Source organism: Euprymna scolopes, chromosome 5, assembly GCF_053919585.1.
Source record: "Euprymna scolopes isolate OS-2025 chromosome 5, ASM5391958v1, whole genome shotgun sequence".
NCBI classification, from domain to species: Eukaryota; Metazoa; Mollusca; class Cephalopoda; order Sepiida; family Sepiolidae; genus Euprymna; species Euprymna scolopes.
In genome coordinates, this window is record NC_136486.1 from 133221485 (window position 1) to 133249085 (window position 27601).

At 39.0% G+C, this 27601-nt stretch overlaps 1 protein-coding gene across 1 annotated transcript in view; it reads right to left on the reverse strand.

Moving 5' to 3' along the window:
* The window catches only part of LOC145276631 (uncharacterized), a 46632-nt gene that overhangs the window by 16866 nt on the left and 2165 nt on the right, over positions 1-27601 (reverse strand). Inside the window, exons 2-4 of the mRNA XM_080127822.1 lie at positions 24628-25127; positions 5701-6040; positions 1574-2056 (exon numbers count right to left, since the gene is read on the reverse strand). Of these exons, the coding sequence (XP_079983948.1) occupies positions 1574-2056; positions 5701-6040; positions 24628-25127 (1323 nt within the window). The remainder of the gene's footprint in view (positions 1-1573; positions 2057-5700; positions 6041-24627; positions 25128-27601) is intronic.

A 27601-nucleotide genomic window follows, 5' to 3' on the forward strand; every position in this document is an offset into this window, starting at 1 on the left:
AGAAAAGACATGCCAAATATGAGGTAGGGGATCCAGTTTGGGTGAGACCACCTAGAAACTGGTGCACCACCAAATTCAAGCGAGGACGAATCTCTGGGGTGATCAGCCAGCAGTCGGATCTAGTTGATGGAAACCCGCGGCATGTGTGGGATTTTTGCCCGGCTTCTGAGGTGCATCACACTTCTACAGAGGAGAGCAATAAATCCTCAAGTGATGAGCTACTGATGAACTGAATCAACAGACCAAAGAGTGATGATTATAGTTCATCTGATGCAGCAAAACAGAACCAGACCCGAAATCAGAACCAGAATCTGAATCAGAACCTGAATCTGAACCAGAACCAGAACCAGAGCCAGAACCTATGAATGTGCCCCTTCGCAGAAGTAAGTGGACTAGGAGATCAACCCTACAGTGCACTTTGTGTGATCATCAGATCAGGGGGGTGTAATATTCACAGAGTAGCAAGCGTCCGTGTATTTGTGCATTGTGTGGATGTGCGTGCGAGCGATTGAAGTTGAATTCCATACACAGATCTCGGCAGCGGTTGATGCACTGGAATCACTTACAGAGAGCCAACGGTCCTACAAATGTGGTGGCCCCAACCACTTCGCCAGAGACTGCAGAAGTGGTGCAAAGTGCACCCTGGACTATGGAGCACAGAAATGAGGACGCTGTCACTGATGCGACAATCCAGGCCACGTAGCACGGAATTGTCTGGGAAACGGGCAAAGAGAGGAAGCCGTGGTGCCAGCACCCTCCCCAAAATAACACTGAACAAGGCGCTTCCTGTAATGACAGTGCGAGTTGATGGGTGTAGGCACTCAGCGGTAGTTGACAACAGGTGCACTCAAACCCTCATACACAAGAAATGTTGAACCGAATGGACGAAACAGAAGGTCCCAGTATTAATTGTTGGTGGAGGCTCGCTGGTGTGTTGTGAGGTGAACATTACCCATATAAGCATTAGCGATGCCCCCCCCCCAATGGCTATGAAGGCATTGGTGGTCGACAGAGAGCTTCTTGGATATGACCTTCTCCTTGGAATGGACACTATTACACAGCTGGATGGAATCACTGTGGATGGCGCTGGTGATGTGAGATTTTCCCAACACGAGGAACAGGTCTGCGCGGCAATCACTCTTGATGAACCCGACTTCCACGCGGAATACGACAAGAAACACAAATGCATGGACCATGTCTTGGAAGTGGTCGGGCGACCAACCATCAGTGTCCTTGCGGAATCAGCTGACGGAGTATCCCCCTTCTGCATGACTCAGGGGGCAGTACGAGGCAGAACTCCAAGTTTGGATGGATAATGGCTACCTGGTTCCATACCCAGAGGATGAGCTTGGGTCACCTAGGAGGCTGATCCCTTTGATGGCCGTCAGGCAAGAGAATAAACAGAAGGTTCGACCTGTCATGGATTACCGGGAACTCAATGAACATGTCGACCGACACACGGCGGGGGCTGATGTCTGCGCACATAAGCTGAGGGAGTGGCACCAACATGGGGCATACATGGCAATCCTGGACTTGCAAAGAGCCTACCTGCAGATACGCATTGAGAAATCACTGTGGCAATTCCAGAAAGTCGAGATCAAAGGGACTCGCTATTATTTGACCAGGCTGGAGTTCGGTCTGAACGTGGCCCTGAACATTATGACAGCGATTATGCAGATGATCTGATGTCAGGATGAAGCCATGCGACAGGTAATGTCGTATATTAATGAAATTTTTGTGAACGAGAGCCTCATGTCTGCCCAGGCGGTGAAAGAACATATTGAGAGCTTCAGGCTGTCGTGTAAGGAGACAGAGCATCTGCAAGATGGAGCGAAAGTTCTTGGCCTGCATGTGAGCCGCAGCGCAGACGGACTCCGCTGGGGAAGAGGTTGTGACATCTCGAAAATTCCATCCAACATCATGCGTCAGAGTATTTTTTCCATCTGCGGAAACTGGTGGGCCACTTCCCCATGTGTGGGTGGCTCCGGGTGGCGGTGACGGCCATAAAGCGACTTCCATTTCAACAGGATGGGACGATGAGGTGCGCGATCCCGCCCTGCAAAGCATGCTGGTGGAAGCTCTGGCCAGAGTGACCAAGGACGACCCCATGTGAAGGAGCTGGTGCATCAACGGGAGCGAGTTTACAGTTTGGGTGGATGCCAGCTCACTTGCCCTTAGCATTGCTCTGGCGGTCGATGGATTTATTGTAGAAGATGCCTGCTGGCTTCAGCTGGAAAATGACGCCGGGCATATAAACCTGGCTGAGCTTGATGCTACACTCAAAGGGGTAAATCTGGCGCTTCAGTGGCAGGCCAGAGTGCTACACATTGTTACAGACTCCACGTGCATGCATCAGTGGATAACCGATGCCTTGAGTGGAAAGGCACGGTTGACAACGAAGGCATTGGCTGAAATGCTAATACGGAGATGACTTACTACCCTGACTGAGATCATCAAGGAATTCGACCTGGCTGTAGATGTGATACTGGTGCAGTCCTGTCAGAATCGCATGGATCGCCTGATCAGAGTGCTATGCCATTGGCTGGACCTGCCAAAAGAAGTGGACGAACTGGCACCTGTGAATTGCGCCGTGGTGGGGCGTCGGCTTAGCCTGGGCCGTATTGCTGATATCCATTGCCAAAGCGGGCACCTCGATGTAAACCGAACCCTTTCCTTTGCCAGGCTGGTCGATCTCTATGTGTCAAAGAGGGATGTGAAATCTGTTGTGAGGAGTTGCGAAATCTGCCAGTCGATCGACCCAGCACTCATCCAGTGGAAGTGAGAGGAAATTGAAATAGGCTCGCAATGGACGTAACTCACGACAATGGCAGCCATTTTTTGATGCTCATCAATTGCGGACTGTTTAGATTTATATTGTGGCGGCCCCTCTGCTGGCAGGACTCGGCCGCCATTGTCCGTGAGCTGGAAAGTGTCTTTGTTGAGCATGGTCCCCTTCTGAGATACTGACCGACAATGGCACTGCCTTTGTCAGCGAGCAGTTCAAACCGTTCACAGATGGCTGGTGTATACATCTGCGATTTTGGTGTGTCTATGTGCCTAGCGGGAATGGAATTATTGAGAGAAACCACAGGACCATCAAGACCATCGCAGCTAGGAAGGGATGTATGGTGCCTGAGGCGGTCTAGGTCTGAGGATGACATTTCACCCTCTACCGCACCAGCTGAAGCACTGCACAGCTACCACATCAGGGAGAGAGGCGTGGAGACCAGCCCATTGCCCGAGCCAGAGGCAATGAGAGAGAGTATCAAAGAGGGGGATGTTGTCTGGGTTAAGAAACCCCCACAGCAAGTGCACCACACGCTACAGAACCGGCGTGTTACTGAGGTGATCAGCCCGCAATCAGTGTGGGTTGACGGGAGTGTCCCGTCACATCAAGGATCTTCGATCGACATCACAAGTGCAGCCGCCACTCGGCGATGAGAGTGAGACTGGATCTGAGACCAGTGAACAATCATTCTGGTTTATGCCGACTTCATTGGACAGAGACCCTGAGATTAGTAGCTTTAGGTTCACTGACCCTGAAACTGAGGATGAAAGCACAGGCGAGGAGGAAGCCCCCGGTCCCCCTCTCCAAAGAAGCACCCAAAGAAAAAGGTCACCGCGTCCCTTCCCTCTCTGTGATAATGATATCAGGGGGGAGTGTGGCGAAAATTGTGGGAACGCAAGCCTACCTCTTAAACGGCCTCGGTATGCGCTTTGCCAACACAGCGTCATGATGCTGAAAAGGGTCCAAGTTGGTGCCTGCTGCCAATCCAGTTTTGCAGAATCTCGTGTATGTAAATTTGGAGGACTCTGTCTTTTATAAAAACAGGCCACTGAAGCAGATGGGACAGACGAAAACGATTCTACGGGAAGTACCAATGGACAACACTGCTGCAGTGAGCTGAAGTTTCGTGTACTCTTTTTTCCTTGCAACAACAACAACTAAACGACAAATCTGCCAATCTTTTTCAAAGAAAGCTATGGGTCGAGAGTTTTGGGTTAGAGAGTCAACAATAAAATGTTCTGAAGCATCTATGTCTACCAGGAACGGTTTTGAAATTTGCTTTATTTTGTTTTATATCCTTGTAAACCAATGCTTGCACCATCAGCGATTGCTGGTTAGAACAAGAGGAAGAAAAGAGACATAGAAAACCACAGCAAACAGCATTGGGGGTTGGTGTCTGCGACGGACCATATCGTTTAGATATTTGTTTATATGAAAGATGATTTAAATGTCCTCTTGGTAAAAGGTGAAAAAAAAAAAAATCTTCCTGATTTTTTTGAACCAGGTATTTTACCATTTAAAAATGGTAAAATACCTGGTTATATTAGGCTATGAGCCCAAAGGTCAAAATCCCTCTAGATTTTTGAATCTGTGACCTCGGTTGGGGATGGAAAAAAAAATGGTTCCCAATAGACTTCTGAACATCATATTATTTTTCACAAGCATACATATTGTGCATTTGCAAGAACGGCAGCCATATTTAAAGATGACTGACGATCTTTCTAAGGCAATATGATGACTTACTTAAACCCTAGTAGCATCCAAACTAATAAACATACGAACAGGTAGTTAAGTACATTTTATTCTCAAATAAATTCTTCATTATTTATTATATGTGTTATGTCAGGTTTCTATTAATAATAACAGGACAAGGATATGTGACCGTTCAGACCAACATGGCCGACTCCCCAAGTCTCGTTTATTCACGTTTACGTCCGAGAGTTTACATTATAAAAATTGAACAAAGGGGGACAACTCCCACCGATCCAAGGGACATAACATCTCCCTTTTTTATTTTATTTAATAATGTTTAATGTTCTTTTACTATATGGTCTCTCTCTCTCTCTCTCTCTCTCACACACACACACACACACTTGATATATCTATTAAAAGAAAAGAGTTCATTTATTTACTTATATATATATATATTTGTATATACATATATTATAGGTCTAGTTTAATAGGTGGTCTTGACTGACGCCCAGATCTGGTTGTTGTATACTCTTGAGAGGTAAGAGTGGGGCATGCTGTTTTGACTGTTTCTTCTCTAGGTAGATGATTGTCTTCATGGGTCTCCGATGTGTGAGCCTCAACCATTTCTGGTGGTTGTAGCTCTTTAGCTTTTTTTGATAGGCGGTGTGTGAGTTGCTGTTGAGCCTTCTGGTTCCTTTCCCTCTGTCTAAAATTCTCAAGATCGGGCCAACTGGGCATATCTGCAGTGATATTGTTGAACCTGCGTGTATATACGTCTCCTGACGCTTGGAATCCATGTGGTGACAGAAGATAATGGTATCTACCCCATTCTGTGATGAAGGTAGTTGCATCTCTTGCTGATGGGGAGAGGGTTAGGCTATGATAGCCATTCCATGCATCCAAGACAGTTTTTTTTAGTTTTGCAGGCATCAGCGATGCCTGATTGAAAGGAGGCGGTGTATGATGGGTTTCTCGTAGGGTAGCGGCATTGAGCTTTTGGTTTTGTCAGGTTGGCTTCACCTCTCCTTTTTATTTGTCCATCTTGGCAAATCATCCAGTTGCGACCGTTTTTGTGTCTTTGGGTGGTGAGAGTTCTGGATTCTGTGCCTGCTGTAGATCTGTTGCTGAACCTCTGCTTCGGTTTTCGGCAGACCCTTTTTAAATGTCCGGTCAAGCCACAATTGTGACAAGTCATCTTTGCTGCTGGGCAGCCCCCTCACCCTTTTGAGCTGTCAGGGTGTGAGCTCTTCCCACACCATTTACAGGGTTCAGTGTCTCTCGGGGTTGATATGGTCTGGTTCTCCCGAGGCTGCTGCATGCAGCTCTGTATGCTTGTTGTAGTAGGGTATACACTACTGTGGAGATGGAAGGTAGACTTGTCGGTGGTCTCTAGGCTGACAAGCCTGTTGAATTTTTCTTCCAGTGTCGTAAGTGTCACAGCTCCAGACAGCACCTTGCTTTGATGCTCCAGGTTTGCCAGCTCTGCCACCATTTGTCCTGTTACCATATCATTGGAGTAGCTGACTTTCCGACAGCATCCTATCCTGTTCGGACAAGTCACTGAAAAGTCGCAGAATTTTGCGACTGATCAAAGTCATGCCACAAAATCCATAATCAATTCTCCCTCCTTCTGCCTTACGGAGTAGAATTTTTGCCGGTACACGTCTTTGTGTAGGCTTCTGATGGCTACGACTTTATGCGTCATAACAACTGTTTCTCTGTGACAGAGTTCAGTATTTCTGCTCCTACCATGTCGAACAACAACCAGTTTACTTCTGGGACCAGAACGTTCTCAGTTTGTTTCTTAATGCGGTTGGCTCCGCCAATCCACACATCTCCTTGTATCTATTCCAAGAGTCAATGAATATCGCCCAGTTACTATCACTTGAGTCCAGTTCTATGGTAGGCCTGTTGGGTCTCCTTGTAAGTGACTAGCTCGGCTGTCTTCCATCTCTTTGCATGGTGATATTCTCTTGCTGTAGCTCGAGCATCCGTTGAAGTAATTGCTGTGTTTGTTCGTCCATATTCCAGCGTTGTTTGTAGCAGGTTTCCTATATCGCCGACACCATATAGAGTGTCGACAAGATGACATATTTGAAAGCATAATCGTTGCCGTAAATGTTTTGTTGAAGTAGCCCACTCTCGCCTCTCATCTAAGCGGGTGAGTTTACTTCTATGGGGGTGTGACGCCAAGTCTTGAAACTGGGTGTCTTGGGTTCGATTCCACCTCTACACGGTCCTGAAGATACTCTACTACTTCTGCCTTCTAGAGATTCCTGCACCTGCAACCTCGGATTTACAAATTGATAAATCCTGATTATGAATTAGTGGATGCCGACTCACATCCTTACAAGTTAGTGACTACCACACTTAGCACTATACTACACTCATTTTACATTAAATTAATATAGAAAAGAGATCCGCCACTTTTTTAAACTATAATTCTTTCACATTTTGAAAACGACTTATTTCCTGGAATTTTAAATATTATTTGTGTGTCCAGCAGCCAGCACCTCCGAAAACCTGTAATAGTGGTAATTTTAAAGGATAGTCAATAAAATTGCTGTGATAGAACCTTGCAACTCAACCGGCAATAGCATAAAACGTTAACATGGAACAAATGTAAAATGGAATATAAAAAAAACTAAACTTATTCATATTTTTTAAGAATTCGATATATGTTACAAAACCTAATTTCATTTAAAATTTGGCATCATTGTTATTAATTTAATTTTTCTTTCTGTAATGAAATGAACCTTGAAACAAAATTACTTGAATATCAAACGCTAAGATTATACTCGTTTCGTTTTGTGTGGCCGTAATTTCACCTTTTGTGAAAGGGAGATAACTCAATGGTAAAAAATGATAACTAAATCATTTACGATTTTTCTTTTTAATGTCTTTATTTTCAATATAATTTTGATGAATTTAACAAAAACGAGATTTTATAAATATATTAAAAATCTTGTTAAAAAAGGAAAATAACTTTGAACTGAAAAGCAGAAAAAAGAAATCATCTGTTTAAAAAAAAAAAATTATTTTTGTAAATCATTATTTCTTTGAGGTAAGTCAAAATAATAAAATAATTCATTTACAAATTTCGGATATAAATACATGATGGATTTTAAGAGATTATTTTAAAAGAATAAAACCAGCAATATCTGTGGTAAATACTGAGATCGTATAATTGAACATTCGAAAAAATTTAGTATATAGGTGCGTGTGCGTGCGTGCGCGCGCGCGTGTGTTTGTGTGTGATTTATTTATTTTTGGTTGCGATACTTTGAACGAACGAATTCAGTTATTTATACGAAAGGGCATTTTTACTTTAATTCTAGTTGGGAATAATTTTCCCTGATGCTCTCAAATGACGAGCAACATATATATTTTTTCAATCTAATTATTTATACTGTTTCGTCGTTTACCACTTATCATCGTGGCTCAACGCAGCTGCTTATGAAAAGAGTACTCATGCACTTAGTGATCCGTGCTTAAATAATAACGTTATTATTTAGAAAGACATTCTTAACATGGGGATGGGGGGGTTGTGTACATATTCTGTACGTTCATCTAACAATTTATTAAAAACAGATATCATAAAACTTTAATTAAACTTGGAAAATACTTTTAAAAAAATAGCGCAGCCAGTCAGCACCAGCACCATGAAAGGAAACAAATAGAAATAATTCTGAAAATATGTTTAAAAAAAGAACATTTTTATTTTATTTATTTTTTTCAAAATAACATCTTGCGTTAATTTGACATTATATTGTATTTTCCGGATTTTTAAAATATTTATCACACACACACACACACACACACACACACACACACACACACACACACACACACACACACACACACACACACACATATATATTGTTTACAATTACATAGATGTTCTAAAATATTTTTTGTCATTTTACAAATTAGAACAGATTTTCTACAATCAGAATATTCATTTTCAAGATAAGTCGTGATGATTTCAATTTTTCTGAGAAAATATTTTTCGTTTGTAAAACATGAACACTTTTAGAAATTTTATAGAATAAAGGAAGAGTCTTAGAAATATCTACAAAGCAAAATGTTTAAAACTAAATTCCATTAGAATCTAATAATTATATTTGGGCAAGCAAGCATCACAATTCAATATATTTTTGTAACATTACACATGTGTTAACATATAGACACTTGGGACCCAACACGTAGAAAGGAAAAGGAGAGAAATTCAACTCGCTGTTTCAGGTTTGAACAAAGGACCTTTATCCCTCTTTCTCTGACCACATATGACTTCTCGTATAAGCCGTCATGTCACCCATGGTCTCTAACATGATCGTGATTATTGGCCTATGCCCACGTTCTTCTTTTTATAAGTTTTTTCTTTTTCCATGCTGTCTGTGATGTCACTGCACACAAGGTCGGCCATTTGCATACAGCTGGCATATGCATGTTTGCGCTCTGTTATATTTTATTTGGTTGTAAAATCAATTAAAAATTTTTCATTCATTTCATAAAATCATTTTTTAGAAAATGTTCATCCAAAATTTATCAAATATAAATAAAGAAATTAGATATATGAGAAAATAACATTTAACAGAAGTTAAGAATTACATATATAAATGAATACGTTTGGAAGGCTAAAAACAACACATTTTCTTTTTATATATAAACAAATTTATTTGTTTAATTCAGATATTTCAACGATATACATCCTTGTTAATGAAAGTCTATTTCTTTTCCTCTTTTTCTTGGTTGGCATGATGTAATTCTGCAAGTAAGAGCATTAGTCTGTTGGTCTGATAACGGTATGATTTTCAAAAAACAGTAATCAGCAGGGTGTTATATTAGCCGTGCAAAATGAAATAAAGGAATATTACCTGCATTTGAAGCATTGCATATATTTTGAAATTAAAAATTATGTATATAAATGAATATGTTTAGAAGACTAAAAACAATGCATATTTTTGTAAAATATAAACAAATTTATTTGTTAGTTTGAATTAAATATAACTCCTGTGCAGATAAACACTTCTGTTAAATAAAGAAATATTAACTGCATTTGAAGCGTTGTATATATTTTGAAATTAAGAATTACATATATAAATGAATATGCATAATTTTGATTTTTGATATAAACAGATTTATTTGTTTGTTTGATTGAATTAAACAAATGAATCTGTTTGTATCAAAAGTAAAAAAAAAATATGCATATTCATTCATAATTCTTAATTTCAAAATATATGCAACACTTCAAGCATTTCTTTATTTAACAGAAGTGTTTATTTGCACAGGAGTTACAAAACTACTGACAACATGGTTTACATTCTAGACTACCAGATGATCTAAGTCTGATAAGAAAAAAAGAGGAGATATAGAAAGTTATTTTTAAGGTAATTACATTGAAAAACATTAGTAAATTCTATGGTATATCATCAACAAGTTTATGAAATTCCTCTGAGTTGTCTATTCATTATGTATAAAATGTTTAAATACTATAATTTCTTGAATTTTATCTTTATTTTATATTCACAGATTCATCAAGTGAAAGAAGAAAAAACTTAAATTCATTATTGACTTTGACTTGCCTGAATATTTTGAAAGATGAGAAATGTTTTGATATGGATATCTAAAATTAAAAAGTCTGAAAACAAAGAAATAATTGTTTTGAAAATGTGCATCTTTTTCATGAGTATAATTTCATATAATGTCATATTTAATAGATAACTTGCTGGAATACTTATCTCATAGGAGCTCATAATATTAAGATATATTTAGACTCTTTACATACAAAAAAAGTTTGGACATCAAAATTCTTCTGAGGGTTAAAAATATGTTCTACATTTGATTGGACGATAAAGTTTGATATTTTTATTTTTCTGGAATTAAACTATCATAGAAATTTTAAATGAAGAAACTTTTGAAAATTTGTAATATTCTATCATTTACTTCTGATATAGATCTCGTAAAAATTGGAGGTAAAACAGTGTTAACAAAGAAAGTATAATAAGGAGAATCATCAGAGATAAAGAATCAAATGTCATATTTCCATATCTAATTGAGTAATTTTAGTCAGGGTAGAATCTAAAATGATTAAATTTACAAGTTTTAACAACCGATTTTATTTTGTGAAAAATCATTGTGGATTTTAAACTCTTTTAAGGATTCTGTTTTAAAGAAAAATATTTTGTGTTTACATTCTTGCTATAAAGAATGCAAAATTATATAGAACCAATAAGGAATATTTTGACTAAAAATTAAAAAAAAAAACTGACAAGTGTTACAACAAATATCCGCTTCATGTTTTAAACGCTGTATATAGTTGTTAATAAGTGAGCCCATGATGATTTCAGTTTTGCTTTGTGATCTGCAAACTTCAGTGTATCTCTATTTTGACTTCAATATATTTAAACTTAAAGCACACTAGAAAACTGATCTCGATGAGAAACCACATTTTGTAAAATATCTGGTTCATTGTTTACAATGAACTGCAACAGTAGACAAGATGGACAAAGATACACTGAAGAAAAGCCATACTCCTGTGAAGTATGTGGCTCTTCATTCGCAAGGAAATCAAATTTATTAATTCATGTAAGAACACACACTGGGGAGAAACCATATCATTGTAAAGTATGTGGCTCTTGTTTCATGCAGAAATCAAATCTGTCACGGCACACGCAGATGCATGCTGGGCTGAAGCCATATCATTGTAAAGAATGTGGCTCTTCTTTTTCAAGGAAAGCACATTTGTTAAGGCATGTGCAAATGCACTCCGGAGAAAAATCGTATCTCTGTGAAGTGTGTAACCTTTCATTTAGGCAGAAGTCACATTTGTTGAGACATTTGCAAATACACACTGGACATAAACCATATTCTTGCGAAACATGCGGATCTTCCTTTGTGCAGAAATCACATTTGTTGAGACATTCGCAAACGCACAGCGGAGAGAAACCATATTCTTGCGAAATATGTGAATCATCTTTTACACGTAAACCGAGTTTGTTGCGGCACCTGAGAATGCATACAGGGGATCGTCCCTATTCTTGTGATGCGTGTGGGTCCTCGTTTACAAGAAAGTCTCAGTTATTAACACATGTGAGAATTCACACTGGAGAGAAACCATATTCTTGTGAAGTATGTGACTCTTCATTTATGTAGAAGTCACATTTGTCAAGACATTTGCAAATGCACAGCGGAGAAAAACCATATTCTTGTGAAACATGTGGATCTTCTTTCACACAAAAAGCACATTTGATGGGACACTTGCACACACACACAGGGGAAAAACCATATCGTTGTGAAGAATGCAACCTTTCTTTCAGGCAGAAATCGCATTTGGTTACCCACATGCAAACACACAGTGGAGAGAAACCATATTCTTGTGAGCTATGCGACTCAGTCTTTACACGAAAATCAAATTTATTAAAGCACATTCAAAAACATGGTAATTAGAAACCATTTCTTAAAAACTCATAAATGGATTTAGAAAAGTTGCTGGTCAAAAAAAAAAAAAGATGACCAGTACAGGTTCTGTCATTTAACCATGGAAAGTCGAAGTCACTTAATGTTCTGGATGCAAGATCGTTTTGACAGATGGCAGTTACACAGAATTATGCAGAAGTCACTCCTATCTTGAAACTGGCCAAATATTTTATGCAAGACTGTCTTTCAAATGAAACAGAATTCGAAAAAAAATATGCTACAAAAATAGACCAAATGAGTCGCCAAAAAATACACCAATATCTTCCATTGCAAAAAATAATTGGAAGAATGGGCTGACCAACAGTGTGCCAAGTATTTTCTGAATGAATTTACTCATGATTATATAGAAAGAGAGGGTTTTATAGATTGGCTAAAATGAGGATCGCTTCACTATGTCCAGGAGAAGGTTATAATAGCTTGATACTTTTAAGAAGATGAGTAGTATTAGTGATGACAACACAGAAATAGAAAGTGAGCCATCTAACATCATGCTGTAAGATTCTGCTGGGGGGGGGGACGGGATAGCTACTATATAATGCAACACAATAGAGTGTGTAAATATCTCTACTGGATGATCTGTAAAAAGTTGGATATCGAATGTAGCAGCTGAAAAAACAGTTGGAAATTAGATTATGACTATAGCTACCTCTGTAGAAAATGAGACTATTAAACCTGACAGTGATATGGGACAGGAAGGATAAAGAAGTGACCTTAGTAGAAGTTAGTGCCCCCAATAATGTTAGGTTAAACAGAACTAAGAGGGCAAAGATAATAAAATACCAAGGCCTTATGTACGACATGAAAAGAAACTGGAATCTTAGGAAGATCTCCATCATTCCAGTAATTATAAGAGTAACCGAACTCATGAAAAAGAATTTCCAAAACTAACTGGTAAATATATCCGGTGAACCAAGTACAAGAGAGATACACACAATTACACTAAAAGAGAGCGGGTGAATGTCTAGCAATCAGTAGGATGCTTTATCTACAGCTACTAATAATAAGAAAATAATAAGAAAATTTTAAAAAGTCAATTTCTTAAAATTCACTAATGGATTAAAAAAAATAGCTTATCTACAAAATAAATGACCAGTGCAATTACACAACCTGCCACAACAAGTATGTAAATACCTTTACTCGAAGATCTGCGGTGGGATACAGCTTAAAAGATTGCCAAACATTTGGGAACATGAACCTTCACCCAGAACAACAAACAGAAAAGTAACAAAAAAAAAAAACAACAACAAAAGCAATACACAAGCAAGCATCAAAGACAATGCTATAAAACCAGATATTGTCATCTACAGCAAACCTGAAAAGACTGCTTTCATCATCGACATAACTGTCCCAAATAACTATGGTTTAAATAGAGCTGAATGCTAAATATAATATCAAGACATAAAGAATTACTTGAAAATGACATGGTTGCTGTAAGAAATAAGCATCATACCGGATATGGATTATATTGAGGCAACTGCTCCAATGAAATAAAATCTAAAAAATTACCTAGATACAATCTCAGGAAGATGAAACTGCAGTAATATACAAGTAGCAGCCCTATATTAAAAATTAGATATAAATTTTAATGCATAGCAGAATCAAATTCTAAATTATAAGGCCTACAAAATACATCAAGGATAAATGCATTAAAACGACAAATGTGTAATTTTTGTTTTTTCATAAAATCAGATTTCTAATAAGCACAATGAACGCAATTTTTTTTTTAAATGTCACATCTCTTATGTGCAAAACATTTCATAGTTAAAGATTTTGTCAAATTGATTTTTATGAAAAAAATAATTATGAAATTTTATATTCCTTGATGATGTCATTTGCATGCCATGTGTTCTCAAGTATACATAATTATTTTGTGACAGAATGTCAAAAAAGTTGTTATTCATCACCGAAATAAAAATTGTCAGAAAAAAGTTTTTGGTGTTATTATTTCTGTTCTTTTTTTTATGCAATCTCACTTTTGCTTATCATAAAGAAATAGAAAATGTTTTAATAATGACATAAACATGCTTGCATAAAATGTGTCTTTTTTCTCTGAATATGTAGATAGAACGATCCAGAGTTTTGAGACAAAAATAAAGCAGCACATTCCTCCCACAATATTATACAGGGGTGACTAAGCAATTTAAATTGTTTCATTAACACACCTAAAAGTCATAGAAACAATTTATATCAAATAATTAAAGCCCTCCTTATGCAAACAAAAGAAATGGTATACAATCCTCATGTGACCCCTCCTTTTTGTACTCTAGGCACATCTCATTACATTATGCACATTTTAATCACAGTGCACTCCTTTTTTATTCCATGTTATTTATTCTAAGAAGTGTGGACAAAAAAAAAAATTTTTTTGCCGTAATAAAATAAGTTTTTGTACATTCGACCTGTAATGTATAATAAAATAATAATTTGCATATTAATATAGTGTGAACAATGAATAACTTTTGTGCATTTAATTTTTAGAAATGTTACGATAAATACACTAACTGGAGTGTTAAATTTATATATGATCCACAAAATGATGAGCAATAAAACAGTGCATTGTTGTTTAAATAATTCTATTAAAAGTTAACACATTTTTTTCTATTCTTCAATTATCTATTTGTAGTGGAACTGAACAACACTCTGTTGGTTCTAGTGGGGTTACAAAATAGGATGTGCACAAGGACTACTGTCATTCGAACCCGGAATCCATCCAGTACAAAGAAAAGAGAGATATGCAAACTGTGGTATTTGTCGGTTGCGTGACACTGCTGTTCGAACTTTCACTTTCTGGTTACCACTTGACGCGTCTTCTCTCCGCTCCAAAACGAACTTCTGCAACTTTAGCTGTTCTCTCCCCGAATCCGACTTTTCTCTTCTACAAATACAACTTCTCTGCTCGCAATCTAACTTCAGAATGCCTTCCTTCCCCAAATCACTCCTCTTTTATCTCCAATCAGGAGCATCTCATTTGCATACCTCGTGGTCACCCTGTAGGCATATAAAGAAAAAGGGCAGCCATTTTTGTTTCTTTCTTCTTCATTATGAACACGAGGTAAGCCACACAAAAACGCGGTCGGTCGTTCTTGTTTCTTTTTTCTTCATTTACACCACAGTATTGTCACAATTAAAAGTCTGCATATAAGGATGTTTTTTTTGCGAGAACGATGGGATGTAATTGTGATTTTGTGAAGAAGAAGAGAGGAGAAGAAGAGAGGAGAAGGGATGAGAAGATTGCTTTGCTCACTCAGAGTTAGTTTTTGTACACGTCAGTGGGAAGAGAAAGAATGACGGATTTTTTTTTTTCGCACAAGAAATTCGCTAATTTAACACATCAACTTCAACTCTTCACTATTTTAATTATAAACTGATATTTTAGAATTATTTGGACTACTGGACTACTAACTTAAACCTGATTATTACTTAGGTGTATGTGAACAATTCTAGTGTACTATATGAACGTTTGAGTCCGACATAAAGATTTCTGAGTTTGAGAATAACATCCAAGATAAGAACAACAGTTGAAATAATCTAAATTATCAATCTTGTTCTAAAAAATTTCGAAATATAATCGTATTTGAAATTTAGTAGGAAATGTCCTGTTCTCTTCTCTACAAAATAGATTTTATCATTATTTTTACAGTAAGTGCTCGACTGTCCTTCAATCTATGGTCCCCCCTGTAAAACATTCACAACAAAAACTCGTCTAGTTACAACCACTGTCAATTTTCCTTTCTCTGCCTGTATACTTAAAACGATATGAAGCTTCCATGAGCAAAGTTTATTTTTTAGGATTAACCGTATGTGGAACACAATACAGCAAGGCTTCTTCCCAGCTCATTACAACATAGCCATTTTCAAGTCCAATGTAAACAAGTTCTTGTTGGATCATCTTCTTGATAAATTTCTGCCCATTTACCTTAAACTAAATGAAACTTAGTGTAAATGAATGGGAAGGACGCTATCATTCAATGTCATCCTCATGGCTTATATATAGTCAATGTAAGCATTAATGCATAACTTTCATATTATTAAAAGTGCAATTCATGTAGTTTTGGCATCGTTGCAATTGACTTGTGAGACAGTACGTTGTCGTATGTGAAAGAACACATTTTTTTCTTCATTTATGCCTGTTTTGTGTGCTATTTTCCCTTTCAATAATGATATTTAATATTATCTACTAATGGTTCTTCCTTTCTGTAGGCAATCGATGGAAAATATTTTGCACATTCCAAAATATGCAATCCCAAACCTTGTTTGCAGATGTTTACATTTTTAGTTGCTTGGGACGGTTTTGTATCTGCTGCTACCCATTCAGCTAACTGCCGATTTGACTCCAGGATGAAATGCAGATCCATATTTCATCCATTGTCACATATGGATGCGAAACTCTGGATTGTTGCTGCATTGTTTTTAATCGATTAAATATGATTAATTCAAATACTGATAATATTAATTCAAATTAATAATAATGATAATATATATATATATATATAATATATTTAAATTATATTACTGATAATATAATTCAAATACTGATAATATTAATATCCTTAACTTATTGAACACTAGCTCCTTAAACATAGTCAAATACCTTAACTTCACTCTACAGCAATGAAACTCTTGTAAATTTAAAATAAAGAAAATAAACTATTTGTTTTAACCTCTCCCCATAGCCATAACATAAGGACTAATATACTCAGAGTATTCTTAAAAATAATTGAAAATTGCTTCAAGCATTCACACAGCTTTGTACTGAATAAAAATACAATAAATATCTTTTATTCAACCATGCCTAACATAGCTCAATTAATAATTACATTTAATAACAAAAAATTAAATAAGACCAGCTCCTATCCTTAGTAACTAGTTACTAAGCCAATTGTAAATGCTAAGATAAACACTCTGCCCATTACAAAATGACTGGATATATGATGTAATGCATATATTTACTCAGGGACATGCAGAGGTGGGATGCCTAAGCAGCTGTCCGTTTTAGTCCTGTTTTAAAGGTACCCTTTTCAAAGGAATGCGTTATAAGCTTGTGGTTCACTGAAACACCGTTTTTTTTCACTTGAGCACCTGCCCTGAAAAAGTCACTGCATTTACTGTCAATCAGCAAATTCTCTCTGACCATAACAACACTTCCTCGAACAGTTCTAACTTGATAACTCTCAGTCTTGCTCATTTAATTCCTCAAGTAACTAAAATCCTTTAAATCTCACTATAAACCTTGTAAATAGCCCTATACAGTAGACATTTGAATCATCTACATGTTTACTTAATCAATCCCACATAGCTTCACATGAAGTGAGCTCTTTCATAGTTCATATGAACCATCTAGAGCAGCATAACCAGTCACTTTGACTTCATACCTTTTAAGCCATCGGTCCAATTAATATTAATGTTAACAATGCTAACAATATTTGAAGAGAGTTCCCAAAGTAATGCTGCCTTTTTTTATTCTGCCCAAATGGATTAGAGGGACTTATAAATTGCACTATTATGATGTTTGAGCTTATGCAGTCATGTCCTAAAAACTTTGTTGCAAATATTGATGGTGTGGAACTAAGAAAACAACCCCTGCTATGGACATGCCTAAGAAGCAGAGATACGTCATTGAATTTCTGGCAAAAGTGCATTGAGAATGGTGATGACTATGTAAAAATAAATAAATTCTGGAGCACGTTTTATGATACCACTTCCGTTTTCTTAGCTCTTCAACTTTTTGAGTTAAGAAATAAGAGGCTTCACTTTTGGAACAACTCTCGCATTTAATAGTAGCCTGTTGTAATGGAAATATTTCTAACTTCAGAATAAGCATTATACATATAATGGTTCAATGCTGATCCTCTGCAAGAAATTTAACTTGAACCATATCAGGTCAATTAACAACCAGAATAGGAACTCTACATCTCTCATAACCTTTATTTTAAAACTCAAAAACAATAATATCCTTTATATACCCCTTTCTATTCAACAACGTTCAGCGAGTGATATCACCAAATTTGTCTGCTCTAGGTCTCATTTGGTCGCTGGAACTGGGCTGTTTCTTTGACAAGATTTCTGGTTGATGAGAGAATTTAGTTGGGCATGTTGTTACTCTCCCCACATTGCTTCTGATAAACTGTACGATTCATTCAACCCTGATCTCTCAAGTCGGCATCACTGGAAAATAGGTCATCTAAAGCAAAGAAAAAAGACAAGAATAAAAAGTTGATAACTGGACAATTATTAACTGAAGTTACAAAACCATGGTCATTCACAAGTTTCTGACTCAAGATGCAAATGCTATCGAACTGGCAACTTAATGAAGTTGGGTGTGAATTCAGTAGCTTGGAACCAAGTGAGACTTAAGTCAATAGTTTTTCTCTGAATAGTATAGGTTCTCTGAGGTTAGGCAGAGTGTGTCCTCGAGGCTATTTTTACCTTTCATTTTATTGAGAATAAGTGGGCTTGAGCTTGTAGTGAGGTAAAAACGTCCTCATGTCTGTCTGTCCTGTGAGTCGCGTGCATCAAGAAAGAAAGAAAGAGTCCATCATGGTGGCTGTAACGTTTTGTAGTGAATGAAGTCTTGTGAGATCATGTGCACAAGCCTTATAAAAACAGGTCACTTGTCGGTGGCAGAGGATCGAGAAATTTGACATTTGAGAAGCGGCAAAATCAGTTGGGAGAATTTGTGTGAGCAGTGATTTTTGCCTGTTGATTGACCGCAAGCTATTTCAGCCCATTTTTTTGCAATGGACAAGTTTGATCTGAGATTGATACCAGAGTTCGACAGCTCCTCTGCCATACCCTCAGTAGTTGAGTGGTGGGAAAAAGCTGAGCTTGTCTGCCGGCTTTGCAAAATAAAGGATCCCACGCTTGTCATCCCATTGAGGCTGACTAACAACTCGAGGATGAACCAACTCTGAAGGAGGTTAAGGAGGCACTATACGCTGCCTTTGCTATAGACCCTTTTATTGTCTGGAGGCAGTTCATCGAATGGTGGCTTGTGTTGGATGAGACGGTGCACGTCTACCTGACGGATTTAAAGATATTAGCTGCGCCGGTTGGTGGAGTGACTGAACGCATATTAAGTTGTGTCTTTCTCACAAGACTCCTAGATGACACCAGCCGACTGCTACAAGCATCGTCAAGGCTCAGCGAGATTGGGCTTCAGGAATTGTTGGCTAGAGCTTGCAATATTTTAAAAGAAAAAGATGCAAAGCCAGTGCTAGCAGCTGCAGAAGCATCTACTCCATTAGAAGATGGCGTAAGCTGTTATAAATGTGGTGGGCCAAACCACTTTTCTAGGGACTGCCGAAGCCGAAGCAGTGTAAAGGGCATGTCTGCTCAGGAAACGCCAAGACGCATTCATTGCTACCGGTGCAGCAAGCTAGGTCACGCAGCAAGGAGTTGTCCGGGAAACGGACAAGGGGAGTAAACTATAGTATTCTCCCCAGATCATTGACAAATAGGGCACTACCCACAGTGAGAGGGCGTGTGAATGGGTGTGAACGCTTTGCGCTCATAGACACAGGGTGCATGCAGACTCTAGTGCGCAAGGCATGCTGTGACGCATGGGACAAGAAGAGGATTCCAGTACTGACAGTCGACGGGGGCACGCTAGCCTCTTGTGGAGTTAATGTCATTTGTACATGTGTCGGTAATGGGCCTACAGTAACCATATGAGCGCTGGTTGTGAGCAGGAACCTTCTTGGTTATGACCTGCTGTTAGGAATGGACGTTATCAAAGAATTGGGTGGGGTCCATATTGATGGTGAGGGTAGGGCACATTTCTCTAACGCATGTCTTGCTCTGGGTGCATTCATGAAACTGGAACAGCCTGTCTTTCATGTGGAATTCGACCAGCGTACGAGGTCATAGACAGTTTCTTGGAAATGATCAGACGAGCAGCCACCCGGGAAGTTGTATAATAGGGTTCCGGAATATAAAATTCCACTTGAAATTTGTGGAGAATACGATAAGGAACTACAGACTTGGATAAAAAAATGGATGGCTAGTTCCCTATCTAGAGAAGGAATTAGTTCCCCAAAGTGTCTGATCCCATTAATGGCGGTTATCCAGCATAATAAACAGAAGGTGAGGCCGGTACTCGACTATCGGGAACTAAACGAGCACGTAAATCCTTTTACAGCCCGTGCGGATGTATGTACCGAGAAGTTGAAGAAATGGTGGCAAGCAGGATCTAATGTATCTGTGCTGGATCTTCAAGCATACCTTCAAGTGCATGTACATCAGTCACTATGGTCCTATAAAACGGTGCTCATCAAGGGAGAAAGGTATTGCTTAACCCGCATGGGATTTGGACTTAATGTGGCACCATCAATTATGCAAAGGATTGTTGACGCTATATTGACTAAGGATGAGCGCATTCAGCGGGCAACATCTGCATATATTGACGATGTGTATGTGGATGAAGAAATTGTGCCTGCAATGCGTAAAAACTTCACAACTTTGGCCTTTTCAGCAAGGAACCAGAAAGGCTATGGGACGGTGCAAGAGTGCTCAGTTTGCAGCTCTGGGAAGAAGATAATGTCCTGTGTTGGAAATGAGGAAATGAAATCCCAGGTATGCCCTGTGTTTTCACACGATGGAACATATTTTCATTGTGCGGAAAATTGGTTGGACACCTTCCTGTGGGTGGCTGGCTTCGTATTGCAGTGGTATTCATCAAACGGGGAGCCTCTGATGTCACCACCAGATGGGATGACAAAATTTATTATGCCCCTCTCAATACAATGGTCAGAGAGGTCCTCACCAGAGTGCACAAAGAAGGTCCAGCACGGGGCAGATGGTGTGGTGACAGCCAGGACCATAGTGTATGGGTTGATGCAAGCTCTTGCCATTGGTGTGTCGTTAGTCCATGATGGAGTCGTAGTGGAAGACGCTTGCTGGTTAAGCACAGAAAAGGACTCCCAACACATAAACCTGGCAGAACTCGATGCAGTGATCAAGAGAATAAACTTGGTAATCCTTTGGAAGACAACCACCCTGCGACTATTCACAGATTCTGCTTGCGTTCACAAGTGGATTTCAGACACTCTTACTGGACGGGCTAGAGTGTGAACCAAAGCAACGAGTGAGATGCTCATCCGTCGGTGGTTCAACACGATCATGAGCCTGGTGAATGAATATGCACCATCAATGGAGGTATCCCTGGTCAGATTCAGCATAAACAGGGCAGATTGTTTAACAAGGGTACCTCAAAGATGGCTTGATGCCATAAAAAGAACTGTTGAACCTACGCAACCTCCCTGTGCCGCATCTATGATCCCTGGTCAATCTAATCGGATTAAGGAAATCCACCAAAAAAAAAAACGGGCATCCTGGAGTCAACCGGACCCTATATTTCGCTAAGTTGGTTGAACCAGGAGTGCAAAGGTCAGACGTCATGGAAGTGGTCAAAAACTGCATGGAATACCAGTTCATTGACCTGACACTCGTTCGCTGGGAAAAGGGGAAGTTGGAAGTTAGGAGCGACTGGAGCCGGCTAGCGATAGACATTACTCACCACAATGGCAAGGATTTCCTGATTCTCATTGATTGTGGTCCATCAAGGTTTGCCATATGGTGTATGCTGTGTCGACAAGATACAGTCACTATTGTCTGTCAACTAAACAATATCTTCCTTGAACGTTGACCTCCAACAGAGATATTGCTTGACAATGGTACTGCATTTACCAGTGAGCAGTTTAGAAAGTTTACGGACAGCTGGGGAGTACATTTGAGGTTTCGATGCCACCATGTGCCTAGTGGAAATGGGATCATTGAATAGAATCATCAAACTGTCAAAACAATCACGGCTAGATCAGGCTGCACAGTGTTCGAGGCAATTTATTTTTACAATGTAACCCCGAAAGATGATGGCGCCAGCTGATATATTGCATAGGTATCACATCAGGGTGAAGGGCATAGAGACGAACCCACTGCCTGAACTGGAAATAGCCGGAGAGAGAATGAGGAAAGGCGATGTTGTGTGGATCAAAAACCCACGAAGGAAAGTGCATGACAAGGTGTGGAATTGGGTGAGTCACTGAAATAATCAGTCCACAAGCGGAGCAGGTCGACGGCGTGCCCCGTCATGTTAAAGACATATAGTTAGTAACGCAACCATCACTAGACGACATGAGCGAATCAGTCAGAATCTAGCGAGGCATCACTCTGGATTGAAGCACCACCATCAGACAGTGACTCTGAGATTAGTAGCCTCCCAGAAGATATAGAGATTAGTAGCCACCATGAAGAGACAAAGATGCTTGACCCTCAGACCGCAGACGAAAGCACAAGTGAAGATGAGGCGTGTTGTCTCCCCTTGGAGAAGCACCCGATGAAATCAGGAGTGTGAAGAAAATGGCTTACCGTACAAACGTCCTCGTGTCTGGTTGTCCTGTGAGTCGTGTGCGTTGAAAGAAAGAAAGAGTCCATCAAGATGGCCATGATGTTTTGTAGTGAACAAAGTCTTGTAAGATCACGTGTGCGTGCCTTATAAAAACAAGTCACTTGTCGGTGGCAGAGGATCGAGAAATCATTTGATGTTTGAGAAGCGGCAAAATCAGTTGGGAGAATTTGTGTGAGCAGTGATTTTTTGCCTGTTGATCGACTGCACTTGTATACCAATCCATAGAATTTTATTTCAGTTCTCAGTAAACCAATCTCAGGTATTTTTAAAAAAATTTTTTCAAGCTCTAAAAATGTTTTTCTTTTCTTCCTTTTCCTTGAATCTGTATCTTTGACCGCCACTCTGAACAAGAGGGTACCATTGCCTTCACCCTTTAGCAGGTTTCTACCTTTCACCATCACTCACGTGGGAGGGTTCCTGCTCCAGTTAAGTTTCATTTGCATAATCAAGGGACGTGTCATTTCATATAAGTAAAAAATAAGTAAATTGCTTATCTTTTGGGATAACCAAGTTTCTTTCTCTCAAATGCAAAAATCACAATGGTTACTTGAATTCATATCCGCTATCATGTTTTTCCTATCCAAAGAAACTCATAATATCTGACCTGTGTTTCGGATGACCCTCCTAAACAAATTCGACCACCCCAAGGAAATAGGTTAACTGTTTTTCTTAACAAGGGTAGCATTGAGATGAAACTTCTAAAATTGCCAAAAAGACGCCATTTCTGACATTTTTTTTTTGAGATATTTTATAATTTAAGATGCCAACTTTTTCAGCTAACATGTTTTTAATGGCTGCTGGGTGTCATCCCAATTATCAATTCATTATATCCACAAATAATTGTGTGTATTAAATCAATACCATAACAACCTTTCTTAACAATGCTCTTCCTTTCAATCATCATCATCATCATCATCATTGTTACATCCAACGACACTGTAACGTTTATACTTTGAACTAGATCATCTTGTGAAAATCGATATCATATAAACGTAGATCTAGAACATATGTCCATGCTTATTGGAGGTGTTATGCTAATGACATCAAAGATCCCACTAATAAACGTAAAAAGTGAAATTATAGCCACCTGTAGAGATAGAGGTATGAGTACAACCAATTTGTGATAGCAAATGAAAGACCACCACCCACTATCTCTAACCTTCTTATTGCTTGGCCCCATTTTCTTATTTTTAATGTGCCATCACTTTTTCTCTCCGTTTAGTGATATATTACCTATATTAAATATTTTTATTTGAATATCATGTTTTTTAATCGTAGCTCTTCAACTTTTTTATATAACACTACTCCTACACCATGCTAGTTGCAATATTCTAAGAAATAAAAACAGGAGAAAGGGCTGCTGGAGACGTGTTTTTTTATCACTGGAAATATACTGGGTACGGATAATAATGACAGAAAAAATATAGAGGGACATAGTTTTGGAAGCCAGTTCATCATAATATTTTTGTAGGCTTCTGACTACTTTTTAATTGTATGAGAAAGATTAAAGCCTAAAGTTAATTTCCAAAAGGAAAAAAATATTTGTACGCGTGAAAAAAATAAATAAAAAACAAACAAAAAAACACAAGTTATAATGAAACATGTTTTCATGGTTTTATTCGGAAGCTGACAAATTCAGTTAAATTTTGAAGTTAAATAAATTCATTATAAAAATCCTCTGAAAGATAAATATTGGTATTCTGTGTTTATTTCAAAGATAATTAGCAAAGTAAAGTCCTAAGATATTGAATTAAATAAAAAAAATAAGCACCTTGTTTGTACACAAAAAAAACAAGCTTAAGCAGGCCTCAAAAGTGAGAGATTCTAGCTATGTTTAAGCAAACACAAAGTCGTCTCAGCGAGGATTCTACCGTTATGTCAGGTTTCTATTAATAATAACAGGACAAGGATATGTGACCGTTCAGACCAACATGGCCGACTGGCCAAGTCTCGTTTATTCACGTTTACGTCCGAGAGTTTACATTATAAACATTGAACAAAGGGGGACAACTCCCACCGATCCAAGGGACATAACATCTCTCTTTTTATTTTATTTGATAATGTTTAATGTTCTTTTACTATATGGTCTCTCTCTCTCTCTCTCTCTCTCACACACACACACACACACTTGATATATCTATTAAAAAAAAGAGTTCATTTATTTACTTTTATATATATATATATATATATATATATATATATATATATATATATATTTGTATATACATATATTATAGGTCTAGTTTAATAGGTGGTCTTGACTGACGCCCAGATCTGGTTGTTGTATACTCTTGAGAGGTGAGAGTGGGACATGCTGTTTTGACTGTTTCTTCCCTAGGTAGATGACTGTCTTCATGGATCTCCGATGTGTGAGCCTCGACCATTTCGGGTGGATTGGGTACAATGTGTTGTCGATTGCGTCGGATTATTGTCCCTTCTTCTTTGGTCCGTAGAATGTAGGAACGTGGTGTATTTGCCATTCCAACAACGATGCCTTCCTGGTCTGGGGGGTTGGAGCTTCTGACCCATACCGGTGTGCGATTTTCGAGTGGTTGTAGCTCTTTAGCTTTTTTCGATAGGCGGTGTGTGATTTTCTGTTGAGCCTTCTGGTTCCTTTCCCTCTGTCTAAAATTCTCAAGATCGGGCCAACTGGGGTTTAGTAGATCAGGGTGAGTCGGGACGTTTGTCCTCAGACGTCGCCCCATTAACAGTTCGCTGGGGCTATTGGTGTCGCCCTGTGTGCAAGCTGGGGCCATTGGTGTCGCCCTGTGTGCAAGCAAAGAAAGATATGGGTCTTTTGCCTTCTTTAACATTCTCTTCATTGTTTTCACACAGGCTTCTGCAGCTCCGTTGCTTTGAGAATAGCGGGGACTGTTTGTAATGTGCTGGAAACCCCAGTCATTTGCGAACTTGGCAAAGTCCTTCGAAGTGTACTGGCTTCCTGGGTCTGTTCTTAGGATGACAAGTACCCCATGTCTGGCAAAAATAGCTTTAAAACTCTGTATCATTGCGCTGGAAGTCATTGATGTAAGCATGGCGATTTCTGCATATCGAGAGAAGTAGTCGACAAGTATGACATAGCTGCTGCCTTTCAACTCAAACAGATCAGAGGCTACAGTGTGCCATGGTCTTGTTGGAAGCTCAGTTGTCATGAGGGGTTCAGGTGGTTGGTGTCTTAGCTCGGCGCATCTTGGACAGTTTTCTACAGTTCTTTTGATTTGTTCAGATAGTCCTGGCCACCATACGGACTGGCGAGCTCTTTGTCTGCACCTGGTAATTCCCTGATGACCAGAGTGGATTTTGGCAATAATAGTCGGTCTCAGTAGCGATCGGATTATGATCTGTGTGCCATACATCAGTAATCCATTCTCACACGTGATGCTGCCACGGTAGGCCCAATAGGGTTTAATTGATGCTGGGACATGATCCTTTGATGGCCAGCCATTTCTTACATATTGTAATATGCAGTTGTTGATTTCATCAGTTTTAGTGGCTTCCTCCAGCTCTTTCAGACGTTTTTCTGTGGCAGGTAAAGATTCCATCATGGTGTGGACGAACGCTGTTGCTAACTCTTCGAGGTCCTTGTCTTGTTTGGTGGGTCTGTTGTCAGATACCGCTCTTGACAGAGCATCAGCTGTGTATAGTTCCTTACCAGGGTCATAGCGAATTGTGTATGCATACCTCATTAAACGTATTCGAAACCTCTGTATCCTTGCTGGAAGTTCACTGAGGTCCTTAGTACCTAGTAGTGGCACCAGTGGTTTGTGATCTGTCTCTACTGTGAAGTGTAGTCCAACAAGATAGTCTGAAAAGCGTTCACAAGCCCATGTTATGGCTAGGGCCTCCTTTTCTATCTGTGCATAACGAGTTTCAGTTTCTGACATGGCTCGTGAAGCATAGGCGATGGGATGTAATTTTGTGTCATCCTGTCGTTGTAATAATACTGCTCCCAGCCCATTAGATGAAGCGTCGCTAGAAACCAGTCTCACTTGATGGATTGTACAGGCATAGCACAGGTGCTAAACACAATGCTTTCTTGATGGAGGAGAATGCATCCTGCTGTGCATTGTCCCAAACAAACGCATATTTATGACTCAATAAATCCCTTAATGGTTTAGTCATGTCTGCTAGGTTTGGAATGAATTTTCCTAATTGATTCACCATCCCTAAGAACCAGCGGGTTTCTGTCATGTTCGTTGGTGTTTGGAATTTCGAGATACCAGTGAGCCTTTCCGGATCAGGTCGCAGGCCGTTAGCACTGAGTATATGTCCAAGAAATTTTACTGACGACTTGGATATTTCGCATTTTCCCGAATTGAGCGCAATACCAGCAGCCTGAATTTTTTTCTGTGTGCTCTTCAGCCGGGCATCATGTTCTTGTTGATTTTTTCCATATACTAAAACATCATCTTGCATGCATATGGCTCCAATTTCGGTCTCTAGTACTTGTGACATGCGTCTCTGGTAGATCTCACTCGCTGATGAAATATCAAATGGGAGGCGGTTGAATTGGTATCGTCCGAATGGAGTTATGAAGGTCGTCAGCGAACGAGATTCTGATGAAAGTGGAATCTGCCAATACCCGCCATTGGCATCCAACTTGCTCATGATTTTTACTTCCCCTAACTGAGCCAATCGGTACGGACCCGACTATGGAAGATCAGATAATAAATAAATGTGGATTTATAAGATCAAAGAATCCAACCTTGATCGCCCTTCGGGGCCCGTGGCGCAGTTGATAGAGATGTTGAATCTCTACGGTTCCAGATGAACATTGTCTGAAGATAGCGGTTTCAATCCCACCCAAAGCATGCCAGAGGTAATTGATCAAAAATGTGGTGAGACGACAACAACTACGGATGGCAGTGATGGCTGAGAATGCAGTTAGGAGATTCGAAGTTCCTATCCGTCGCGGTTACCACCTGACGAAGGCCAGAGGAAGTTGGCCGAAACGTTGTGAACCAATAAAAAGATTTAAAAAAAAAAAAAGAACTAATAAAGATGAGACTAATAGTCCGAAATAAAAATAAAATTAACATAAAATGCTCATCTCAAAATAAAAAATTCCAATTAAGGAATAATATATATATAAACTGTAGTGTTCTTTGTTTTTCTGTGTTTATATAAGTAAATAATTCGTCATACCTCAGCATACTATATATGCATGGCTCGTCTTCAAATGAACTCTTCCATTCTACATCTTAGAATCATTTAATTTGCATACGAATGGCAAGAATTCA